This window comes from Crocodylus porosus, unplaced genomic scaffold (genome assembly GCF_001723895.1).
Source record: "Crocodylus porosus isolate Cpor-Errol unplaced genomic scaffold, CroPor_comp1, whole genome shotgun sequence".
NCBI lineage: Eukaryota > Metazoa > Chordata > Crocodylia > Crocodylidae > Crocodylus > Crocodylus porosus.
In genome coordinates this window covers 37,749,029-37,773,362 of record NW_017728907.1, presented here as the reverse complement: position 1 = coordinate 37,773,362, position 24,334 = coordinate 37,749,029, and the positions used below count along the sequence as shown (strand labels likewise).

General features: G+C 40.9%; 1 protein-coding gene across 2 annotated transcripts in view; it reads right to left on the bottom strand.

The window, feature by feature from the left end:
* Positions 1-1,019: 1,019 nt before the first annotated feature.
* COL24A1 (collagen type XXIV alpha 1 chain) overlaps positions 1,020-24,334 on the bottom strand; it is a 271,129-nt gene continuing 247,814 nt past the window's right edge. For both annotated transcript variants that reach the window (XM_019531158.1, XM_019531159.1), the window contains 8 exons: positions 22,530-22,565; positions 11,381-11,416; positions 11,254-11,280; positions 9,446-9,511; positions 8,447-8,615; positions 6,610-6,719; positions 4,727-4,942; positions 1,020-2,823 (listed from right to left, as the gene is read on the bottom strand). In XM_019531158.1, the coding sequence (XP_019386703.1) occupies positions 2,677-2,823; positions 4,727-4,942; positions 6,610-6,719; positions 8,447-8,615; positions 9,446-9,511; positions 11,254-11,280; positions 11,381-11,416; positions 22,530-22,565 (807 nt within the window). In that variant the 3' untranslated portion in view covers positions 1,020-2,676. The remainder of the gene's footprint in view (positions 2,824-4,726; positions 4,943-6,609; positions 6,720-8,446; positions 8,616-9,445; positions 9,512-11,253; positions 11,281-11,380; positions 11,417-22,529; positions 22,566-24,334) is intronic.

The window sequence follows — 24,334 nt, the reverse complement described above, 5'->3', positions numbered from 1 at the left end:
TTCCACACCCAGCTGCGGCGTTTGCGACACGCAGCGGCGCTTGGCGGCAGCGTGGCGCCCTCTGGCGGGTCCTGCCGGCTGCTGCCGGCTGGGCGGGGCTACGTCTGCCCTCACCGCCCCCGCCCGCTGCAGGGAGGCGCCGCAGGCGCCTGCGGGAGCGGTCCGCGCGCCGGGCGCGGTGCTCCGGGGACTTCCCGCAATAAGGCGGCGGCGGGCGCTCTGTACGGGGTCTTTCCCCTGAGCCATAAGGGCCTTTGCTGTTGGGACTGATATAGTTTAACTGCTCAAGTGTGTTTCGGTCTGTCAAAATAAGTATTTTTGCAAAAAAAAAAATTGGTTAACGTGGACACGGAAGTGAGGCACTGAGGTGGCTCCTCAGGGTTAAAAGCCCTTTGCAAAAATACAACCAGTAACTACCTCGCAAAAATATTTGCACCTCCTCGGGTTGAGGGGTGTTGAAGAACCTGGTTCATCAGCTACAATAACACTTGGAAGCGGGATAAGCATCGGGTTGTGGTGTGGTTACTGTTAACTAACTTGTTAACATGTAAAAAGGCATTTACTCTTTTAACACAGCGCTGCCTTTGGGAAGCAGAAACACCAGCAATAAACCAACCGTTGAGAATAAGCTGTAAAGGTTTCAATGACAATGAGGCCCCTGCTACACGGCACATCCCCTGCACCCGTCACTGGTCCATTGTGTAATAATTGCAGATGGATGAGGTGCACTGTAATTATTGCACCATAAAATGACCATCCAGGTATAAAGTAAGCCAACCAGCTACAGAGTTAGTACTCAAAAATGTGTACTGGTTTCTATCCAGTGTTCATCTGAACGTGTAGCAGGGCCCTCAGGAGAATGATATCAGTAAAAGTAGAGAGAAACAACAGCTTGTACAAAGCTTATCATTCTTCCAAAAAGCAAATATATACGATATGATCCCAGTTGCACATGTGCAATGATACTGCTTTTAAAACATTGAAATGGCAGTTGAAAGACTGAATCAACTTCTCCACTTCCCTTAATATATCATTCTTTATTTTGTTTCTTTACATTAGACATATTTCATGGTTTTTAGGGAATACAACTGATACTTCAGCAGAAGGATTAAAATTGGAGGAGCGTGTATTTTTGTGTTCTAAAATGACCTTGCACTATCCTGTATGCCCATGATTGATATTATATATCTATAGATATCAATATATATATCAATATCTATAGATCTCTATATATGTATATGCTTCCCTTGGTAATAAAAATAATTTGCTACAATAAGAGAGTCCATGTACACTTCTCATGGTTGCTGAAAACAAGAGGAACCAAAATAATAAAAGAGAAACAGTTATTTTGAAGCACATTTTATTATAGTTGGGTAAGTGTGGTCTACTGTGGATAAACATGGCATACATGAATTGCTGTTTGAAAACTCTACCCTTCAAGTACAGTGAGGTATAATTTTGCTGTGTGTTACTGAATGAACATTGCTTTGATAACAGATGCTGCAATAGTGTTTGCAAAGCCTTTTAGAATTACAGTTTAAATGGCAGAAGTAATTTTGTTCAAAATTGAGGGTTGAACAGTTTAGGCTCAGTTTAATAACACAAAACTGAAACTGTCCAATAATATAATGAAAAATGGAATTTCTGAGTTGCTGAAATGATTATGATTATCATAATTTAACAACAGCTCTTCATAAGACATGCTGCATTAAAAATTTCAACAAGTTACAAAATATATACACAATATATCCCCTAGACGCCATTGGATGTTTAAAATAGTTAACTGCAGGACAGAAATCACAGACCAAAACTACTGTATGCAGCTTTCCTACAATTTTACAATGGCTAAAAAAGCTGTCCAGCCCATAAGCACCATATACAATGTGCTGTTTCATGCCACTTTCACAATAATAAACATTTTAAAAAATTCACATAAATAATGGTTTTGCTTGTAACAAAGTATGTGACCAACAATTTAAAATAGGTACTCTTACAACAGAAACATATCTTGATGTAACCAGTACATACAGTCTGAAAGAGAAAAAGGAAATCAAATAATATCTACTTAAGCCACAAGCACCTTGTGTTAAGAAGAGCACCAGGCAACACAAACAGGAAACACGTAAGAGGTAGTGTACCATCTGTTCAGATGATGTGTCCACAGAGGACTATAATACAACTTTGTGTTTTAAAAAAACCTTTATTGTACTGTGGCATAATTTACTCTCGTATGTAAGCTATTGCACATTTGGGAGCATTAGCCAGTATTGCTCCTTTGTACTGCATGTCTCCAGCTTGCTTAGGGTGTCTCGTACAGTGCTATTAAATAGGTTGTTGAGAACACTAGAAGTCCCAAAGAATTTCTTGTTCAGGTATATAGTGCTGAGTTCCAGGGAATCATACACGAAAGCACCAGCCAATCTTTTAAAAAATTAAATACTTTTATCAATGTTGTTGTAGTCTATTTTAAATGCCATTTCTCCTTCTTAGGAGGAAGCCTTTTTCTTCCTGAGATTCTTTAAGATACAACTAACAATTTGCTTTAAAATGCTTCCACAGTTTCAAGATGATTTCAGCTTAAATTCATTTTTCTTAAAACTGCCCCCCCAAAAAACCCTACTTGTTGTCTGCAGCAATTCCACCATGATATGATACACCAGAGCAGAGTCAGGAAGTTCAAAGAAAGCACACTGAACCACTTTCTAAGAAGTGCTGTTGTCCTGGTTTAAGATGAGGAAATGCATGCACTTGAACAACTGGAAGCTGGTCAGTGTCCTGAGTGTGAAAGTAGAACTGTGTCTTATGCCAGTTGCCATCTTGGATCTGGAATGCATAGAAGTAGAGGATTAAATATATATCAGCAGGTTATTTCATAACAGAGAGAATCTGGAATGCAAAAAAATCAGAGATACAAGTGAACATACCATATTTACTTGTATACCACATGCATTTTCCCCTCAAAAATTGGGATGCATCTCTTATTCTGTGCCAGAATTGAAGAATAGGGACCCTGCACAGGGATGAAATGCACTGCTTGGCATTAGTTTTAACCCTTTCACAGACACTGCTGAATTGACAGCAGCTTCTGGCTCCTCAGCCAAAAGCTACTGTTAATATGGCAGCAACTGTGAAAGGGTTAAAGCTAGCTTTTGCCTGAGCGGTGCTAGTCGGATTCAGCCATGCAGTCAGGATCCCCTGTGGTCAGGATTCAGCCAGGATATGACTGGAAAAAGTATTTTTTTCTTCATTCTGCCTTCCCAAAACAAGGCGCATGTATTATTGGGGTGGGGGAGAGAGGTATGTGACATGTAGGCAACCCTTCTCCCATCAGTGCTTGCAGGACTTCTGTAATTTTACAAAGGCTATTTTCCCATGCACTGATAGAGAAGCATTTCTTAAAAGTCTATAACTTACTATAAGTACTGATGAAGACTTGAACTGAGACAAACATACTTGTCTATTCTATAGGCTCCATGGCTTTAAGGGGTATTTTTAAGAATTATGGGGAACAACCTTTATCATGAACTTTGTTTTGATTATTTTTTTAAATCTCAATAATATTGTTATAAAATGTATAAAATAACAATATCACTTTGTCTTCAGCTGAAAAAGTTGCGGGTGTAGCCACTTCTTTCTTGCCTAACTGGGCAAAGTAGCAGTGAAGATCACTTACAAGTGAAATTCCTGTAAAGAGTAATGTGTAAAAAAATCCTGCAGGAAATTGCATAGTTTTAATGTAGGAAGAGAGGACAATTCCACAGAATCTCACAAGAAAATGGCACTTTTCAGTAGGTGTCCTATGCACCAATACAGGCTGGGGACTGATTGATTGGGCAGCAGCTCTGCAGGAAAGGACCTGGGGATTACAGTGGACAGCTGCAGCTGAATATAAGCCAGCAGTGTGCCCTTGTTGCCAAGAAGGCTAATGGCATACTGGGCTGCATTGGTAGGAGTGTTGCCAGCAGGTCAAGGGAACTTGTTATTCCCCTCTATTTAGCACTGGTGAGGCCACATCTGGAGTACTGTGTTCAGTTTTGGGCCTCCCACTACAGAAAGGACGTGGACAAATTGGAGACTCCAGCTAAAGGCAACAAAAATGGTGAGGGGGCTGGGGGACATGACTTATGAAGAGAGGCTAAGGGAACTGGCCATGTTTAGTCTATAGAAGAGAAGACTGAGGTGGGATTTAATAGCAGCTTTCAAATACCTGAAGTGGGGGTTCAAAAGAGGATAGAGCTAGATTGTTCTTAGTGGTGGAAGACCCAGCTTGACAAAGCTTTGGGTGAGATGATGTAGTTGGGGATGGTCCTGCTTTGAGCAGGGCGTTAGACTAAATGACCTCCTGCCGTGCTGTTAGCAAGTGAGAGAGAGAGAGAGAGAATGTGTGTGTGTGTGTGTGTGGAGGTGGGGGGGTGAAGGGGACTGCCCCAGGTGCCAAAGCAAAGGGGCACCAACAGGCAGTGCCTAGCTGGGGCATGGTAACAAGAGGGAACATGGGATCTAATGCTAAGAGCAAGAGCCCTGCTCAAATGCAATTTCTGGTATATACTCTGGATCATATCAAATAGCTGACACATTGACATACTTGTAAATGACGTGAAAGGAAGTGAGCTTCATGTGTTGAATAATATCGAGATGACATATATGTACAAGCATACAAACAAGTTTCACTGAGGAAAGGTTGGTAAATTCTGCCGTGAGGTTAATGATACCAGACTGTATTTACCATGCACTCATCCAGAAGCACCTTTGGTTCAAGTAGTGTATTTGCTTTAAACACGTGACCATTCCATCCCTTGAAACTAGCAGATGTTTTCTGGGCACCTGCCTCATTTATTCCCCATACTGGTGTGTTCAGACAGTGAACTGTGATGGTATGGGTTGCTTCTGAGCTCAGTAAATGAAGAAAATTCATCTGCACTTTTCCAACTCCAAACTCCAACTAAATAAAAAAAAAAGAAATGTGCATTGATAGACATGAAGCTGTATCGTGTACAACGGCGAGAATGCAATTAGAAAGACTTGGCATATAAATGTGACATTGATACTGAATATTATCTCTATCCATTAATGGGGAACACAAAGCAAAGTGCACATCTCTGGCTTTCTTCAAGAAGTTTGTTGGTTAGAGAGAAATTTGGAATCCATTATTAACATAATAATGATTGCACATTATTGTATACAAGTCTATATAATGCATACCTTCTCATAGTAGTATCATAGTAGCTAGGGTCGGAAGGGACCTGAGCAGATCATCAAGTCTGACCCCCTGCCCTGGGCAGGAACAGATGCTGGGGTCATATGACCCCAGCCAGGTATCTACCCAGCCTCCTCTTAAAGACCCCCAAGGTAGAAGCAAGTACCACTTCCCTTGGAAATTGGTTCCAGGTCCTAGCCACCCTAACTGTAAAGTAATGCCTCCTGATGTCTAGCCTGAACCTGCTTTCTATCAAGTTGTGGCTGTTATTCCTAGTTACCCCATGTGGTGCCCAGGGGAACAGGGCATCTCCTATTCCCTGCTGATCTCCCCTGGTGAATTTGGAGATGGTCACCAGATCCTCCCTCAGCCTTTTCTCATGGAGGCTGAATAGGTTCAGGCCCTCTAGTCTCTCCTCATATGGCCTGCCCCCTGATCATGCAAGTGGCCCTCCTCTGGACCCTCTCAATGCTAACACTTTTAAAATGAATTTTAAACAATAATTACTTAATGGTTACAACATCACTATAGTGCAGGAAAAACTAGGTAGCTGGCTTTTTTTTCCAGATGAGGAAACTTCTTGTATAAGTGATTCAAACAAACACATGCACAAAGTCAGTTGGAAGTTTTGGAGCAGAGTTCAGAGCGCAGAACTTCCTAACTACCATTCATTGTTCTGCTCGCACTATATCACTCAACTGTGGCTGGAGGAACCTCTTGGGTTTTTCTTCCAACGGACCATCTCTCTCACAGCACCGAAGAAGCGCGCGCGTGTGTGTGTGTGTACACACACACACACACACACACACAGAGAACATTAAATTGGTTTCTTTAAGATTTAAATGTAAATTAAAATATATGAACATGCATTTCATGACAGGAGGAGAAACTGCTTTGTACCTAACAATTTAGTTACATGGTCAAGAGCAGCAACTCTTTTGTCAATATCATTGCAATGTTGTCAGTATTACTAAAAGTGGATTTTATCTGTCTTAAATGATGGCTATTTAGGTTGTCTATATGCAATTCTGAAATGTTTTTACATTTTGCATTATTAAATTTTTCAAAAAGTGCTAAAATAAATAAATGGATACTGTAGAAAATACATGGGTATACTCTGTCTCCTACCATCTTTGTGACTGCTGAAGTGGATAACACAGTGAAGGGGGACCATTTTAAATAATATAGCTAAAGAATATATAGAATATATACTCTTTCTATAGATGTATAGAAAGATAAACAGGGAGATATACAAAAGTAGAAACATTAAACAATTGGATTAAACAGAGACCAATCTAATTTATGGCAAAATTAACAGGCCAACACTTATAAAACTGGCCAAGGTAATCGTTAAGTAAATTATTATTCAGAGTTAAACACAAAAGCATATTCCACTGAGAAGCAATGCCTACCTTTGTCACAGAGACAGGTGATAAACATGTCTGGCCACCAGCAGTGAAGTTACAGAAAACCTCAATGGCATCAGAAGGACAGCCAATATTTGGGTCAATCCAGTATTTTCCTAATAATTTATAATCCCAGAGAGAAAGGAGAGACAAATACAACTGCTGTTAAAGAATGCCAACTTTCCACAATTTGGGGTAAATGTTAGATTACTAAATTTAGATTGGCTTTGACTAGAGTTACCCTGTGTTTATAACCAGAAGCAAAATGTTTACACCAAGGTACAAAGTGGATTCAGTGGTTTCATCTTCTTTTTTGTGTCCTTTTCAACATACACATATATGGAGCTATGCTCAGTAGTCATGTGGGTATTTGTGTGTCCACTTTGCACATGTAGCAGGATTGTAAACTGCATCTAAAGGCCAAAAATAGCAGCTGTGTGGCCAGAAGTCTTCCATTTGAATGCATAAAGTGAAACAATAATGCTGTTACTACTTGGGCCAATATGACCAACTCTATCAAGCTGCAAATCCTGAGGGTCTTGGTGTAAGCAGAAAACCCTAATTTATCAGCATAAAACACATCTTGCATTCAGCCTGTATACTTCAAATTAATGAAAAACATAAGGATTTGTACCAGTTTAAGCAATATAAGACAGTTCTGTTGAAGTACAAAGCCCCATGAATGTGGTGTTAGGAGTTAGTGTCCTAGTGTTAGAAAATATATTTGTAATTCTGAAAATATCATTTACCTCCAAATTTAGAATAATAAATCTGTGACTATTGTTAACAGGTACAAGTAAATGTAACATGGTAAAAGGCAGAGGAGGTAAACAGACGGACAGATTAAAGCTTGGATTTTCAGAAGGACGTGAAGGAATTAAATATGAATGAAGCTGAATGAATGGAAATGAAATTCAGTGGGTGTTGAGTGCCTCACTTTCTTAAGGATTGGAACCAAGAGTTCTAGTTTTTTCTGTCTTTTTGTCTCAGACCAACACAACTGCCAAGTACACCCCTGAAACATGGAAGATGCCAAATTTTAGCCGATCTTGGATTTTAAACTTCATTGCAGGACAACAAGGAAGTTTTTTTACCTCCCTGACTGCCATCTGACACCTCCAGGGAAGGAATTCTACCTGATCAACATATCAAAGAGCTACTTAACACAGTTCACACACTCTCATTGACTTGGAGGGACAGCCTTCCATCTTCAGCTCCCTCTGTGCAAAAATGAAGTTTATTTCCTACCCAAGGGGACTTTTTACCATCTTGTACCATCTACACTTTTCCCAGAGTCTGACAAAGGCATATTGATCCTGAAAGCTTGCAGAAAAGGACAATTTTCTTGCCATTTTCCAGTTGGTCTAATAAAAGGTATCATTTTAGAACCAAAGGTTCTCGTTTTTTGTATCACTTTCTTAAGATACTTTGATATTTCCAGGCTAAATCTCTAAGCCTTGTTTTCACCAGCTACACATCGGATGACTTTAGATGAGTTACTCCTGCTTTACACCAACACGAACCATCCTTTCAATAATCAAGTGCAAATTTGAGATTGTTTTAAAGATTTTGCCACTCATTATGAGTTCATCTCTGAGTGCTAGCAAGCTGGAATAACCTGGAGGCAGCATTTTTTTTTTTACCACCCACAGACACCAAATCAGTTTCAGATAGTGATATGATTCCAAATAATATTCAGAAATACAAAAATATATCTTTATTTTAAAGATGTTTTATCTTTATAATGCCACTCATTAAATTTTATTCTGAAAAAAATTAACACGTGGAAAGAACATAATCTAACTGTAGTGACAGTGATGATTTGAGCAACACAAATACTCACCATCTGACACTTTCCGTTCACAGTTAAGCAGATCCCTGCAGATGCGTGCTGGATTATCTCGGGTGCCAAGGGGGTTCTTGATACTTTGCAGTAAGTTGCTAAGGTAGTGTAATGTTTTGAATATTTCTGCACTGTGATCTAGAAATGTTACTTCAGTATTCTGGTACCTCTGTCAAGGGGTCATTCATTAGCAATTGTGTTACCACAAAGAAATACCATAGCAATAGCATATGCAGTTAAGTGCCCATTGAAGATCCAGAGAGAAATAAAAGGTGTTTGTGATACATGCAGCCATCCAGATATGAAGTAATTAAGAATGATTGATTCACATTAAAACAAATTAGTACATTAAAAAATACATATAGGAGCAAAGAAAATGGAGTTGAGTTAAAAATCATGCAAATACGTTGTTATAAAACATTGACATGGAATTTGAAAACAGAAAAAAAGAAAAGAAGAAAAGAAATTAAGATATTTAATAAGTGATGCTTGCATTCTCAAATTTTGAATAGTAAAGTCAAGCCTTAGGGCCCAATCCTTCAAATATGTACAATTACACTTAAATTTATACATGTAATCTCAATGGGTAAACAGTCAATGGGACTATATAACTACAAGAAATTAAGATTACATATAAGTATTTGCTGGATCAGAGCCTAAATGATTCTCATCTTCAGGTATGAAGTTGAAGATATAAACCTCATATTATATAATGTTGTATAATATTGTATAATGCCTTTCCTTCATTGTTAATCATGATTAAACAACAGGATTACTATGGGGTTTAATTTTTACTTTGACATAAGGTATACTGTGTTCTATATATCCAGCTGCATTTCTTCATACTATACATAATTTTTTTCTTCCCAAAATACTCTCTGAATTTTCAATATGTTTAAAATAAAATCTTTGTAAAGGATCCCTGTTTTGGCCTTAAATGAACTCTTTTTAATTTGGATAGTCTCTATGTGCCAAGGTAAATAAAGTAAAATATATTACCTCCATCTGTAGTGCAGCATTTGATTCGATCAAGGCTTGAATAGCAGCATTGATGTCCATTTGTTTCTGCATTACAACAAAAATCTTTTCAGAGAAGCAGTAATATCAATAGAGAATATTCTACAACTAAGGTTGTAAATTTTCCTGGTGTTGCTGAAGGAACATATTGGTTTAATTGATGGATCCTATACAAGTCTCTGGGGAAAAAACATAGGTCAAATAAGGTATACTTATCTCAAAGGACAAAAAAACCTATTTCACCAAAATATTTAAGACATTTTTATTATGTTAGTAAAATACTTTGCAACCACTGATTCGCATACTGTTTGAATTCTTATTTTTAAAAAGACAAAACCCTCAGAAAAAATGGAAGAATTAAATGTCTAAAATGATTACAGAGGTAAAAATGTATCACTTTAATTTCTTTTCACAAGTATATTCCTGAAAGAGAATGATAGTATCAATAGCAATAATGTATTGGCCCATAGGCTCCAGATACAAGTAGACCTAGACAGGATGGCATGTTGGGCAGAACGGAACCAGATGAGGTTCAACACAGCGAAATGCGAAGTGCTGCATCTGGGAAGGAAGAACCCCCAGCACACCTACAGGCTGGGCATTGCTAACCTGACTAGCACTACAAATGAAAGGGATCTGGTGGTGACAACAGACCCCAGGATGAATGTGAGCCAGCAGCGCATCTCCAGTAAATCCAAAGAAGTGATTCTCCCACTTCACTCAACATTGGTGCGGCTGCAGCTGGAGTATTGTGTCCAGTTCTGGGTGCCGTACTTCAAGAAGGGTGTGCTAAAGCTCGAGAGGGTCCAGAGAAGGGCCACCCGCAAGATTAGGGAGTTGCATGGCAAGCCATACAAGGAGAGGCTGAGAGATCTCAGACTCCTCAGCCTAAAGAAAATAAGGCTGAAGGGACCTGATTGCAGCTCACCACTATATCAGAAGCGTACATCAGGGCCTTGGTGAACAACTGTTCACCAGGACATCCTGGGGGAAAAACTAGAAACAATGGCCACAAATTCCTGAAAGATAGTTTCAGGCTGAACATTAGGAAAAACTTCTTGACAACTAGGGTGCCCAGACTATGGAACAAGCTCCCCGCCAGAGGTGGTGCAATCATCTACCCTAGAGATCTTCAAGAGAAGACCGGACCGTCACCTGCCTGGGGTTGTCTGACCCCAGGTGTCTTTCCTGCTCATGCAGGGGGCTGGACCTGATGATTCTTCAGGGTCCCTTCCAGCCCTATGATGCGATGATTCAAATTAGTCCTCCCATCAGTGTAACCTAACACATGTATAGCTCTTAAACAAGCCTATTTATGTAAATAGAAAAAGGTGGATAAAAAACAATCCATAACAAACAGCTTGATCTAATCTGCTTCTGGATTTAGGAAGCTGTCCACCAAACCAAGGCAGTGTGCTTGAGGGTCCTGGCACTAGGGACTTAACTTTACCATACAAACATAACCAGAAGTTGTTCTCAGAGCCTGGGCACCATCATACCCAGGTTTGAGAGCATAAGCCTAGATTTTGCTTAGGACTAAACAACATAGCTGACAACTAGAGCTGAAATGTGAGAGGTAAAAGGATTACAAACCATTGTCAGCTTCCACATTAAAGCAACAGGTACTATTTATTAGTTTATTTATTTATTAGATTTATATGAAAGAACATTTCAGTTTTACTTAAGATGCTGAAGCAATACCTATGAAGAGGGCCTCAACATTTTTATTTGCAACAATGAGGGCTTGCATTGTACTGTAGCATACTGTAAAAAACAGTGTTGAAACTTACTCTGGGCCCAGGTGGTCCAGGTAGACCCTACAAAAGGAGAGGAATCAGGTATTAGAATCTACTGCAAGTGTCTTTCAATTATGCATGCAAGGGAAGGTTATATAAAAATGGTGCTAATCACACTTACAGGTAGACCTGGATGACCCTTCAGTCCTTGAGGACCCTATGAGAAAATAAAATGCAATCGTTAAAAGAGGCACTGCATTAATAAACAACAACAACAAATCAGCAAATACCACTATATAGTGAAGTGTAGGCACTTGTGATCTGCACAAAGAATCCTTGACAAAGCTGTAGATCCATTCCTGAATGTACTATGCTGTGCGTCTTTTGAAGGTGAATTTAGTTCTTGTAAAATATGCTTGCCTGACACCCAGAGCCTTTTGTTTGTCCATTTACAGTTGATGTTAAGGATACATTTATGAATAGCACAATTAATAAAAGATTGACAGATGTGATAAGCATATTACAGACACAAAGGCTAGGGACAGACATTACACATAAATCGGTTTAAGTAACCAGAAGCTGGTTTAAACCTGTAACAGAACAGATGTTCAGTACATATAAACCAGTTTGAAAATGGCTGAAACTGGTTTGAGACAAACCTATGTGAATGTAGTATCAGACTTAACTGATTTGGGTCAAACCAATTTGTGTAATGTCTGTCCCAGAGCCCTTGCTGGTTTAAAATAAACCAGACAACCCCGGCATGCTCTGTGGGCTGGGTGGGGCTCTCTACCCCATAGGAGGGGTGGCCCCTTCCCTCTGCTCCCTGGCCAGAGCTCCAGTAGAGACTTGCAGGCACGGAGAATCTGCCTGGCTTCCCCCTGCTAGGCAGGAATTATTCCCTCCTTCCCTCTGCCTTACACAGACACCTCAGCATTAGCTAGCAGACTACATGCTGGCTATGGTCTGTGCTGTGGGAGATAAAAGGCAAACAGGCTTTTGGAGCTAATCAACAGGTAGATTAATTAACTTTCTTAGAAGAGCTGTTTAAGAAGAGCTCCATTAGTTAATGAAGAGAGGATCTGTTTTCTAAATGGGTTGATAAACACTGAGTTAGGGGGAATAAACATTCTCTGCTGGGCTGCTTAGGAGGGTGGCGGGGAATAATCAGAGCATCCTGTGGGGGGGGGGGGCTGGCTACATCCCCCTCACCTGGTAACATCCCTCAATTGTTTTCTTTATGGAGTGATAAACACTGTTATCAATTCCCTCCTGGGCTAATCAGAGCATCCTGCAGGGGTCTGGCCATGCCAACCCCCCTTAGCTCAGTACTGTCGAAGGGACGGGAGGGCTGCTTTAGTACTCCCCCCACACCAGCTTCTAGCCTGAGCCACTGTGTGCATAAGCCTGTATTTCTGGGTTGTCTGTCTGGTTACGAAACTGATTTAGCCTAGCCAGGTTAGACTAACCTGCAAAGATTGAATCAATTCAGGCTCAGGTTTTTTGAATATCTGTCCCTAGCCAAACAGTATGTGTTTGGGGTGTTTGTAAGCACATCAACACAAAGTGTTAGAGATGTTTCAAAGGAATTTGCTGACCTGTTAGACTCAGCAATAATTATTCAGCCAATTACTAAAATACCCCACAGTCATTTATTAACTTTTAATAAACTGCTTATGGAGGCTTCCTTACTATAAAATAAAATTTCTTATCCACAGTCATTCAAATGGTCAAATTCTCCAAAAAGTCATTCAAAAGGTCAAATTTGCACCTGAAGTAAATCACCACAGCTCTTTTGAAACTAGTTAACTAACAGCAGCTGAAGACACGTTCCAAAAGTAGTCATATGGAAGTCTTCTCCAACATCATTGCTGATAAAACCTCTGTCATCAGTTTTGTAATAATAAATAATAGCAAGACTATGTTGTGTTGACTTAAATATAGATTCTCAGAGCACTTCAGATAAATTCTGTCTTATCCACAGAAAAAAGTACATTTTCAGCAATGGTAACACAGGCTTTTCTTGTACTTTTTCCAACTATTGGAAAAAAAGTGTGTCATTGTCCCTAACCTTGAGACATCTCATTGAAGGGTGTATATTAAACAGCAGGAGGAAAAGCCAGTTGCAGCCAGCAAGGGCTTTTCCTTAGGGGGTAATGTTGACAACACCACAGGACTACAACATAAAGCAGAAAAGTCAAGAGAAAAATTCTACACCTTGCATTTCAGCCCAGACTTATCTTCCCAAAGGCATTATTCCCCCTGCCTCTCCTAAATAGCTAATTATTCCATTGATTAATACCCATTTGTTTTTTCAAGAAAAGTGTGATTAAATCTTTAATAATAAGTGTTCAAAATTTTATTTCCCTTTTTAGCTCTGTTAGTCTGCACATACTTGAGACCTCTAGGTGCTGCTGTAATACAAATAATCATAACAATAACTTTGAACAGAAGAAAGAAGCAGGTACTAGCAGCTTAATACTAGCAAAAGAGAGAATGCAACATGGAAGACAAAGGGCATACCTGGCAAAGACAATATACTGGTGTACACTGAAGTTTGTAAGTGCTCTTCCTAGCTGAACTTATACAAGTTCTTCAGGCAAAATAAATTTTCCTAGGAAAAGCATTTTATGTCAGTGTAACTTCACCAGCAGTAAAGCTTTTTGCCAGTATAGAAATATATAAATAAATCAATCACATAGCTAAGGAGAATTACTATACCAGGGAAGGATTCTAGAGCAGACCTGCCCAGAATCTCATTATGGTAATAAACTATTCCATTAGTTCTTTTCTTAACACATGCGCAAGGAGCATCTCATCTGACATTTCCAAACTAATATTTATACAAGAAGCATCCTTGTGTTGAATAAAACTATGAGCCTGATTCTGTATCTCAATAGGAATTTGGGATAATGCAAAATATGTAGGATTTGATCCTACACTAGACTGATAGCTATTTAAATAAGAGGATGGCTGAGCAGGTAGGAGTTACTCATTTGGGTAAGTAAAACTTTTCATGTTATCAGTCCTGAGCTGTAAAGATGGGATGTAAAATTCATGAGAGACAGCACACAGCAGCCAGCTGAGACAGCATTCTGATTTTCACTCAGAGCTGCTATAAAGACTTTACAGCCCAGACCTGCATAGCTCTATAAATGTCTGTACAGTAATACTGGAGGAGATGCAGAACTGAAGGTATCTGTCTATGTTTAGGCTTAGCCTCTGTGTACCTTTAATGATAAAACAGGTGGGGGCATAATCATCAAGGACACTCAGCTTTTCAACTCCTGCATTTTGTGAGTAGGCTCCAGCTTTTTTATTTCATTTGCTGTATACATTTTCAACACTATAAGCCACTGCCTTCATCCTACAAACCAACATTCACTGTAATTTTACCAAGGCACCATTGATTAATGGCCAGTGTAGGGGAATAGGATTTAGATGTAGGTTATATGATTAACTCTGTGTAATTTTGGCAAGTCACCTAAGTCTTCTGTACCTTACTTTTCCTCCTCTGAGGCTAGTACCACAAAACTTCTAAAGTACCCTGAGAATCTAAATTTAAGTCAACATAGTCTTGCTATTATTTATTATTACAAGACTGATGACAGAGGTATTATCAGCACTGATGTTGGAGAAGACTTCCATATAATTACTTCTGGAACATGGCCTCAGCTGCTGTTAGTTAACTAGTTTCAAGAGAGCTATGGTGATTTACTTCAGGTGAGAATTTGACCTTTTGAATGACTTTTTGGATGAAATGAATTATATCAGCAGCAGATTTGCTATTTGCTTCAAGGACCTATCAAACCAGTAGATATATATTCCAGGACTCTGATAAGTTTTAGTGAAATGCATTTGAAATTATTATTGGTATAAAAGGGAAAGAATAGGAATCATAGAAGCTCATGGAATGTTTTCTACAAGGTAAGGAGATATTTCATTTTTTTGGTTCAGGAGTAGATTATGCAAAAGCCAAGTTATATCAAGATGCGGAAGCTTCAATGGTCTAAGTAAGCACTGATTTCTGATGAATAGATGTTGTTGTCTTGGATTACAACTTTCATCAGATTCTCAAATAACTGAACAATTCTGTAGGAATTCTGTATTTTTGGAATATGCTCTACAATTTTAAGCCTTTAACATAGTCTTAAAATGAGATTTACAGAGGATTTTTCCTCCTTCTTTTCACTGACAATTGTATTGTTCTGATTACTTTTAAGCATTTCACAGGTGATATGATTCCATCTGAGAAGTGATGCGACTCCACCTGCCTTGATTCACTAGCTCTTTGCAAATGAAACCCATGTGGAAAAAGTAAATCTTCAGTGCCAGTTGTTACTGGGATAAACCCTCTTTGGGTATACTATATTTCTTAAATGCATTAAAACTTCAAAGGCCAACTTCATTTTCCCTTTAAATATAAAAAAAAATGCAAATAGTCTTTTGGAAATCTTGTACTGATGTTATAAATGCTCTTTCTTCATGACATAGAGCAGCAGAATAAAGTTAAATTGCACATTTTACAGATTAAGTTAATTGTAGAATGTCCCTCTGGAATGTCCAGGATCAACTTTGTGAATCTATTTGAACTTTAATGTGATCAAACAGTAACTAAGGAAGTGAGAATAGTATAATTATAGACCCCTAATAACAAAAACAGAATTGAATTATAATAACAACAGAATGAATTATTTGTAACATGCTCTGTAATCTTTTTAAGCACTTCATTTGATCACTAGCACAAAAGTTTAAAGGCTAAAACTCCTTTATTTTTATTTTCTTTGATACTTTAAGGTCTAGATACTACAAAAATTTTGCACATGCTTAACTTAAAGCACATGAGCAGACCTAATAACTTAAACAGCTCCACTCATATGTTGAAAGTTAAGCATGTGTGTTAGTGTTAACACAGTCAAGGTCTTATGTCTGTGGGTCTGCTTTGCAGGGGTTCTGAACACCCATAACATATGCCGGTTTTAAGGTGACTTGTGGTATTCTGCCTCTGAAAATCAGGACACATGGTATTGCTTATCTTCTCATATACACCAGCTTTATATTGTTCTAACACCACTGATTTTGATAGAAATAGTCTTGATTTATGCTTGTGGTAATTGGGAGGAGACATAGCTTCTAAATGTTTGTATTTTGCATTTTCTCAAAGATTATATGGGAACACCTAAAAGGTCGGTGGAATAAATCAATGCATAATGTACAGCATCCCGGCACAGCTGATCTACTTCATATGGTGACATCTATTTCCAGCCTTCTTGCTCCAGTGAAATGGTCAAAACTTATGAACTAATGTTTAAACCTTAAGGGTGCCTATTAATGAGTGCAGAGGCTGCTCCAATGCACTGTAATTACAGTGTCAGGGAAGACTCAATTTATCAGATGTATTAAAAAATGAATTAAGACTCAAAAAATGTATTAAGACTAGATTAATTGACTCTGCTGGAGCGTGGTAATTACCACACTCCAGCCAGCCCCCGTGTTTCATGCATCAGCACCCCCATTTTTCAAAATGGTGGTAGGGTGCTTGAACTAGTTCATCGAACAAGCTCTAGTTCAAGTGCCCCTGCCACCATTTTGAAGCACAGGGATGCTGATACCTTAGACACAGTGGCACTTTAATTAGAGCAACTCTCAGAATGCTTTAATTAAAGTGACGCCTCCTTCCCTGCCCACCCCTAGAGTGCATGGAAAAATGCCCTAAGATGCAATTCATTTCAGTGCAGAGGATTCCTGTAGGCTCTCAGGCTAGGGACAGATGTTACACATAGACCTGTTTAAGTGATCAGAAACTGTTTTAAACCTGTAACAGAACAGATGTTCAGTGCATATAAACCAGTCTGAGAATGGCTGAACCCAGTCTGAGATAAATCTGGTTGAAAGTAGTATCAAACTTAACTGATTTGGGTCAAACCAGTTCTTGCAATGTCTGTCCCACACCTCTTGCTGGTTTAAGATAAACCAGACACCCCCAGCATCCTGGCATGCTCTCTGGGCTGGGTGGGGCTCTCTGCTCCACAGCAGAGCTGGCTCCTCCCCTCTGCTCCCTAGCTGGAGCTCCAGCAGAGACTGCAGGCATCTGCCTGGCTTCTCCCTGCTCTCCCCTGACCTCTCCCTGCTTAAACAAGGATTCCCCCCTCCCTTCTGCCTTACACAGACACCTCTCAGCATTAGCTAGCATACCACATTCCGGCTATGGTCCGTGCTGTGGGAGACCGGACACCGTGCTGTAGGAGACCAGACAAAGGCAGACAGAGCTGCTTAGGGCTTTTTGGAGCTAATCAACAGGTAGCTGGTAATGTCCCTCTGCTCCTTCCTTGGAAAAAGTTGTTTAAGAAGAGCTTGAACTAATGAAGGAAGCTTTTGTTTTCTTTGTTTTCTTCATGGGCTGATAAACACTGAGTTAGGGGTGATAAACGCTGTGTTATCAACTGCTTGCTGGGCTTCCCAGGAGGTGGGGAACCCCTCCCTAATCAGAGCCAGGGCCTGGCTGTACTCCCCTTCACCTCAGCACTGTAAAAGGGAAAGGAGGGCTGCTCTAGCACTCCCCAGCTTCTAGCCTGAGCTACCGCAGGCATGTGCCAGCATTTCTGGGATGTCTGTGCAGTTACAAACCAGTTCAACCTAGCCAGGTTAGACTAATCTGCAAAGATTGAATCAATTCAGGGTCAGGCTTTTTGAATGTCTGTCCCTAGTCTTGCTGTTAGGCCGAAGTTGTGCAGAAAACCTTGTGTAGAAAGCATAGAACTCTCATTATTACAGCATGAACCATCCAGTTGCTGTCCTAAAATCAAATCTGTTTGGAATCCTATTTGTCCATGTTTAATTTAGAGAAAAGTAAATTAGGGGAGACACTATACTTTAAACAATTACTATGGTACGTTGCAGTGTGATGGTGATAATGGCAAAATCCTGTTGTTTGACTACAGATTGACCACAGAAGATAAAACATACAAGTATTTTTAGCAAAAAGAGACACTGACATAATTCAATGCCTTATGCTATTAAAAAATGTGTGGCTGATTTTCACTTTTACAGAGCAATTTTCAAGATTACTTAGGTATACACAGTAGCATTAGTTTAACCTATATAGCCAGTGCTTAGAATTGCACATCATTCTCTTGAAAACTCTTGTATGATGAGCCCATTAATTAGAGGAAATTAGGTAAATAATATCTGTGACAATAATGGATACCACTGTTTCTTGATGATTAATACTGGCACGGGTTTCAAAATATAAGAGCATTTTCAGCTCCATGCTGCCCTAACAGAGGGCTTCTGTGTGGGCAACTCTTCTGAACTGGAAAGAAGGAAATGAGAATTAAATATGTACGGCAGTTTACAATAGTCTGAAATGAGAAACCTGGTATTTGTTTGGTCTTTCAGGTAACAATTGTTTCAAGAGCTTTAGGATCAAAGAAGAGAGTTCCAGCAAATAAAACTGTGGCAAAGTGGGACTCCCCACCTAGCCACAGTGCTAGGTTCCCCACTTGCCTTTGGGCATGCCCCCCCACCTGACTCACCTGCCATCCCTTGTTCTTAATTAATTAAGATGTTAATTAAGGTGGGAGGCTGCCCTTTTTATGCCCCAATGCCAGGGGGCGCTATCTGTGGATCTGAACCTCCCCTACACAGCAGCCCATGCCTTGCAGATGGCATGCAGATGTTGATCTCACCAGCCCCACACTGGGCCCCAGAATCCTCCAGTTCAGACCCCTCTAAGATCCCTCCAATCCGGCGGCATACCCTGCCTTCATTTGGGCTGCCTTTGGAAAACCTTTTCCCCTCTCGAGCATGGTCGCCCCGGGATCTTTGGCCACACAGGCCCTAGCCTCACCTCCAAGACCAGTTGGGACCCCAGGCCCTCAGCTCTGGGCATCCCTTGCGGTGGGCCCCTGGATTTTTTGACCGTTCTGGTCCTGGCCCTAGCACTGAACAGTTGAGGGTATTCTACCTCAGGCCTCTGCCACTAGCCCCCTCACTCTCTTGGGTCCACCTTCTGGCCCCTACTAGGGGTTAACCCACCTGGTGGTGGTAGCTGGGGTAACTTACACCATGACTGGTTTTCCAGGGTCTCACAGGGCCTCTCATTCCCCCCCCAGAGCAGCATGTCATTTTGCTCTCTATATTTCTGCGCTCCTTCACTTGGGGCTCCACACTGCTCCCTTCCTCAGGGCTACTCATCACTGCCCCCTCACTTGGGGCCATGGGGCTTCCCTCCCCAGTGGACTCAGGTGGCCATAGCCATGCCTGGCCCCCACTCTCTTTCCTCGAGGTCTTGCACCCCACAGGGCTCAGGTGGCTGCAGCAGTGCCTGGCCCCCACTCTCCCTCCTTGGGGTTTCTCGGGGGTCTCGCACCCCGCAGAGGGCTCAAGTGACTGCAGCCATGTCTGGCCCCAACTCTCCCCAATGTTACGTAAACCCATCTGAATGTGAGGACTAGGGTTAAGGCACCCTTCTCGCCTTTTACCAGGGTGATCACTGGCCTGACATTTCCTGGGGGCTCCCGCACCACTGAGAGCCCCGGCAGGCCACCCATTCCCAGCAGGATGCCGTTTTAGGTCATGCCCAGGACCAGAAGCCTCCTAACAGCTCTTCTCATACCTCCTAGATGATACAAGCAGCCTTGCAGCCAGGCAATGTTGCTGCCTCCCATCTAGCAGTGAACTGCCCTGTTTATATGGGTGGCCAGAGCTCTAAAATGGCTGCCACAATTAAGTACCTTCTGGCCACTTGGCCCCAGTCTTAAACTGGCAGGCACCAACAGTGCCCTGGCACACACCTTCCCCCCTTTAAATGGTACACGGGGGATGTTTCCCCAGCTGTTCCGCCAAACAGGCTCCCCTGAGAGCCTGTGAGAGCCCTAAAGTGGCAAGCAACCCAAAGGTGCTCTGCCACAAAAATATGTAAAAATTTTGAGCTAAATTAGTTTAAAGCTTAAATTCTTGTAGTAATGTTCAAGTTGCCTTAAAATAAAATCTATTATAGGAGTTCCTAGGTTAGGACTGAGGTCTCCCTATATGAACACTCACTGGGCACACAAAGAGTATCCACCTGATTTAAGAAACAGAGGCAGAAGTGAATGTAAAACAATAGCAGGAAAGGGGAGAGGAAATACAAAGATAACAGGAGGAAGGTTATATTGGCTAACTATTGAAAAACATGGTAATTCCAAAATGTTATCATACTGTCCTAGGGGAATAAAAATGGAGGCGCCAGAATGGCTTCCTGTGGCGGGACCCAAGGCAGGGGCGACATGCCCGAGGAAAGGGAAAAAGAGCCCTGAAAAGAAGAAATACTTACCTCCCACAGGGAAGAGCGAGCCATGCTGAGAAGGGTCACTGGAGCACTTTGTCAGCTGCTTTTATTGCCAGCTGGTGGCAGCACTGGCAAATACCATCATAAAAAACTGCCATCGGTGAATTTAAAAGCTGGCAGCAGGGAAATGGCAAGAGAAGTGGCAGGAACACTGGAGGGCAAGGTTGCTCCCCAGCCAGTGTCCCAGGGAGGCTGGCAGCCCCGGTAGAGGCGAGACAGGTATCCCTTGACAGGGGCCCTCCCCATGCTAGAGAGGCCCAGCACCCTGATCAGCAGAACTGCCAAGCAAAAGAGGGACAACGTTGGGGGATTGGTGAAGGTCAAAGACGGTGGATCCGTGAGTGGGGTGGGCAGAATCCCACACCCAGACCCATTCGTTGTTTTTTTCTCTCTTTTTTTTCTTTTTTTCAACCTACTCGATTTTGGAGGCTGCATGGAATGGTGACCAAGGAAAGACTCTCAGCGGGTCCAGGGCCATGGAGGAAGATTGAGGCAAGATTGGGCAGGAGTCTTGGAGGAAGGATGGGTGCAAAGGTGGAGACAATTGTACGCCCCGTGATCGCTGGGAATAGGTGAGCCGAGTAGCAAGCCAAAGATCCACCATCCAGTGGCCCTGGGGTTGGTGCTTGGCTGGGGTGTAGGGGAGGTGGAGCCCCAAGAACATCTCTGACGGGTAGTACCAAGAGTAGCGGGAAAACCTGGGAGGGAGCCTCACTACTGGAACATAGAAGACCAAACCATGGCAGGTGACTGTCAGGGCTCCCCTCAGGGTGGAGTGCAACCCAACACGTAAGTTCTGGGGACACACCCCTCAGGCGGGGTCAGGTGAACACTTGAAGGCCGCCTGCAATTGTCTATACGAAGCCCGACAGGGGTACATAAATATATAGATCGGTACACACACATATTTGCTGTACATATTTAACAGAAACAAGCATAATCATTGAACACCAGTCTGTCACTTTTCTAGAGCCATTACTGGCAGAATTTTTGTAGATCCCCTATTATATAACTTAGATATAATTTTGAACATTAATTACATTAAGAAACAAGTACAATATTCTCAGCAGGCTAATAAGAAAGGATAATGATTTGAATTGCGTGTACCATTATCAGTGCTATCATGCTTACATCGCAGAAATCCTTCAGCTGCTGGCCTGTATGCTCTGAAACTCAGCTCTTGTTAATGTTTGCTCCTGATTCTCTAGAGGCAATTAAGTAATTTGTTTCAGTGAAACCCATAAATAAACAAACAAACTGAACAAACTACTGAAACAAACTACTTACTTGCTTCTACAGCCAGTTCATCTAGACGATGACATTTTGGTATGAGGGATTTGAGTATCACACAATATAACATGCGAGCTCAATTCCAAACTGGCACAGATTTCAAATATATTCATTTATATTTTAAAATATATTACTATGTGGTCAGAGGAAAAAGGGGATGTATTAATGGGCAGTATGCTCAAGCACAGAGTGAGAACATGGAACAGCTGCTGTAAGAGATGATAGGCAGCAATCATGGACTCTATCAGTTAAGCCAGTCAGAAATTTTTACTGAAATAATTTTCAAACCAAAAAATGTGACAATTCATCATAATTCCATTTCCATTGGAAAGGGTTGTTTTCAACCAATTTCAGTTTTGAAAAAAATTTGGGGGAAAAAAAGTTTCAAAACTGCCAAAACATTCCCACCTGGACATTTTCAAAATGAAAAGTTCTTTATTTTTCAGCTTAAAACAGTTTTTTAAAATTTTCATTTGCATTCCATAAATAAAATTAAATAAAAAGCAAAACAATACATTCTGAAATTACCCAAACATAATGTTTTTATTGATCCAAACCTTTTTTCTCAAATTTCAAGATTTTGACTTATTGTTCTGATTTTCTTGCTCCAATCTAGTTGAGAAACTATGGTAGATCAGACCGCTCCTTCTAGTACTCTTGTGGTAAGATACAACTCATAAATTAAAGTACAAAAAATGTTTCTACTTACAATTTCACCCCTTGTGCCCTTTTCACCCCTAAATCCCTGAAAAAAGAGGAACTATTAATACAGTACAGTGATAGCATTTTTGCTCCTCAATCTGTAAATACATATCTATATTACTTTATTCACTTGAGTAGTCCCATTCATATCAACTGATTCAAATGCAGCACTAGGGCAATAATTTTGTTTCATAATTAGTTAGGAAATTATATTTGGGTCTCTCTCTTATCTTTAGCTACTTGTTTACCTAACTTCTATATCATGCTTAATCCATGTTATGGACTGCATTTTGTATTATCTGCTGATAAGAAAATCCACCTATCACATATTGTAGGTTTTTCCATATCCGCTTTTATTGTTCTAGCTCAAGATATGGGAAATAATTAGTACATTAGTATGCAGATTATCCATCTCTTTCTGCCTATTTTATGCTCTTGGCTAATTCTGCATCTGTATTGCGTCTCTAGAGATGATAATCTTCTAGCAATTAACGTTGTGAGCAAAGAATTTTGCATCTTGCTTCTGACTTGCCACCAGGGCTGAAAACGAGCTCTCAGCTATAATTTACTATAATATGCTATCTGGTTCAGTCTGAAATTCATTAATAATCTTCATAGTGGTACACAAGTGTGAAAAGAAATTCTAGAGCAAGAGTCATCATCCTTCCTTTGAAGAAAGATGGAAAGAAATGAAACTACACTTATGGAGTGATGTATTCCACAATATGAAAAAGAATATTCTAACTGTACAGCAGTTTTTCTTTTCTCCTCTTACTCTTTGTTCTAGTCACATGCATGTAAAATACATATTAACTATTTATTGCTGTATAGTAACACTATTTTGCTTCTCCTTAATCCAGCTTCTCAGACGTTCTTCTTCTTTCTCCAGCTCCTTTACAGCATATAAATGGGCTGAAATAGCATAAAGAGATCCTAAAGCCCCTTATCCAGGTAGGGAGGGTTCTCCCAGACAAGTCTACCTTGAAAGACCACACTGCAAGCCCTGGAACAGAGAATGTGCTAGAGATGGAGATAGGATCAGAGTGACAGGTACAATGCTGAGGAGCAGGAGGCTGTCTCCATTGAGACAAGTCTCTAGGGGTTACCTGAGCTTAACAGGCCTGTCCAGTGCTCAGGCAGCCCAGGATCATAAGAAAAAAAAGATGGCTAAAAAGTATAGTGCTTCTTTCCTGTGGACTGTACATTCTCTACCATATCTGTCAGATAAAAACAGACGTAGCTTGATGCATAAACATTTTCAGGACAGCACAAGTGGTGAACAAATAGATGCCTCTACTCTTTGTCATGCCACATTAGTGGCTGTGACAAATGTAGTATAAAACAGTGCTGCTTTATTGCAGCTGACCTCTATTTACCAGAGGTGTGCGAAGAAGTCCCTATTCAATTTGAATTTGGCCCAGATCAGGGACAGTGATTCAATTAGTTGATTTGGGTCACTGTCCCTGATACCAAATCCAAATCTAAAGATTTGATGCTGATTCAGAGAATCAGCGGTTTGGACATAGACACAGCTTTACAGGTTTTTTCTATATACCTTGAAGTAGCAGGTACAGCTTGTGAACACTGCAATGCTGGGGCACATGGAGCATCCCACAGGAGTGCGGCGGGGGAGCGGTCTCCATGTGCTGGATGGTAAACTTGGAAATGGAATAGAAGTACTCCTGGTCCACTTCTGGGTCTGCCAGGGAGCAAGCTGGGGCCCCCCCACGCCCCTCCAGCTCAGTGTTTGGCCACAGGGGGACCCTGGGTACCCCATCCAGATCCAGGAGGCACCAGTCACTGAGCTGGGGG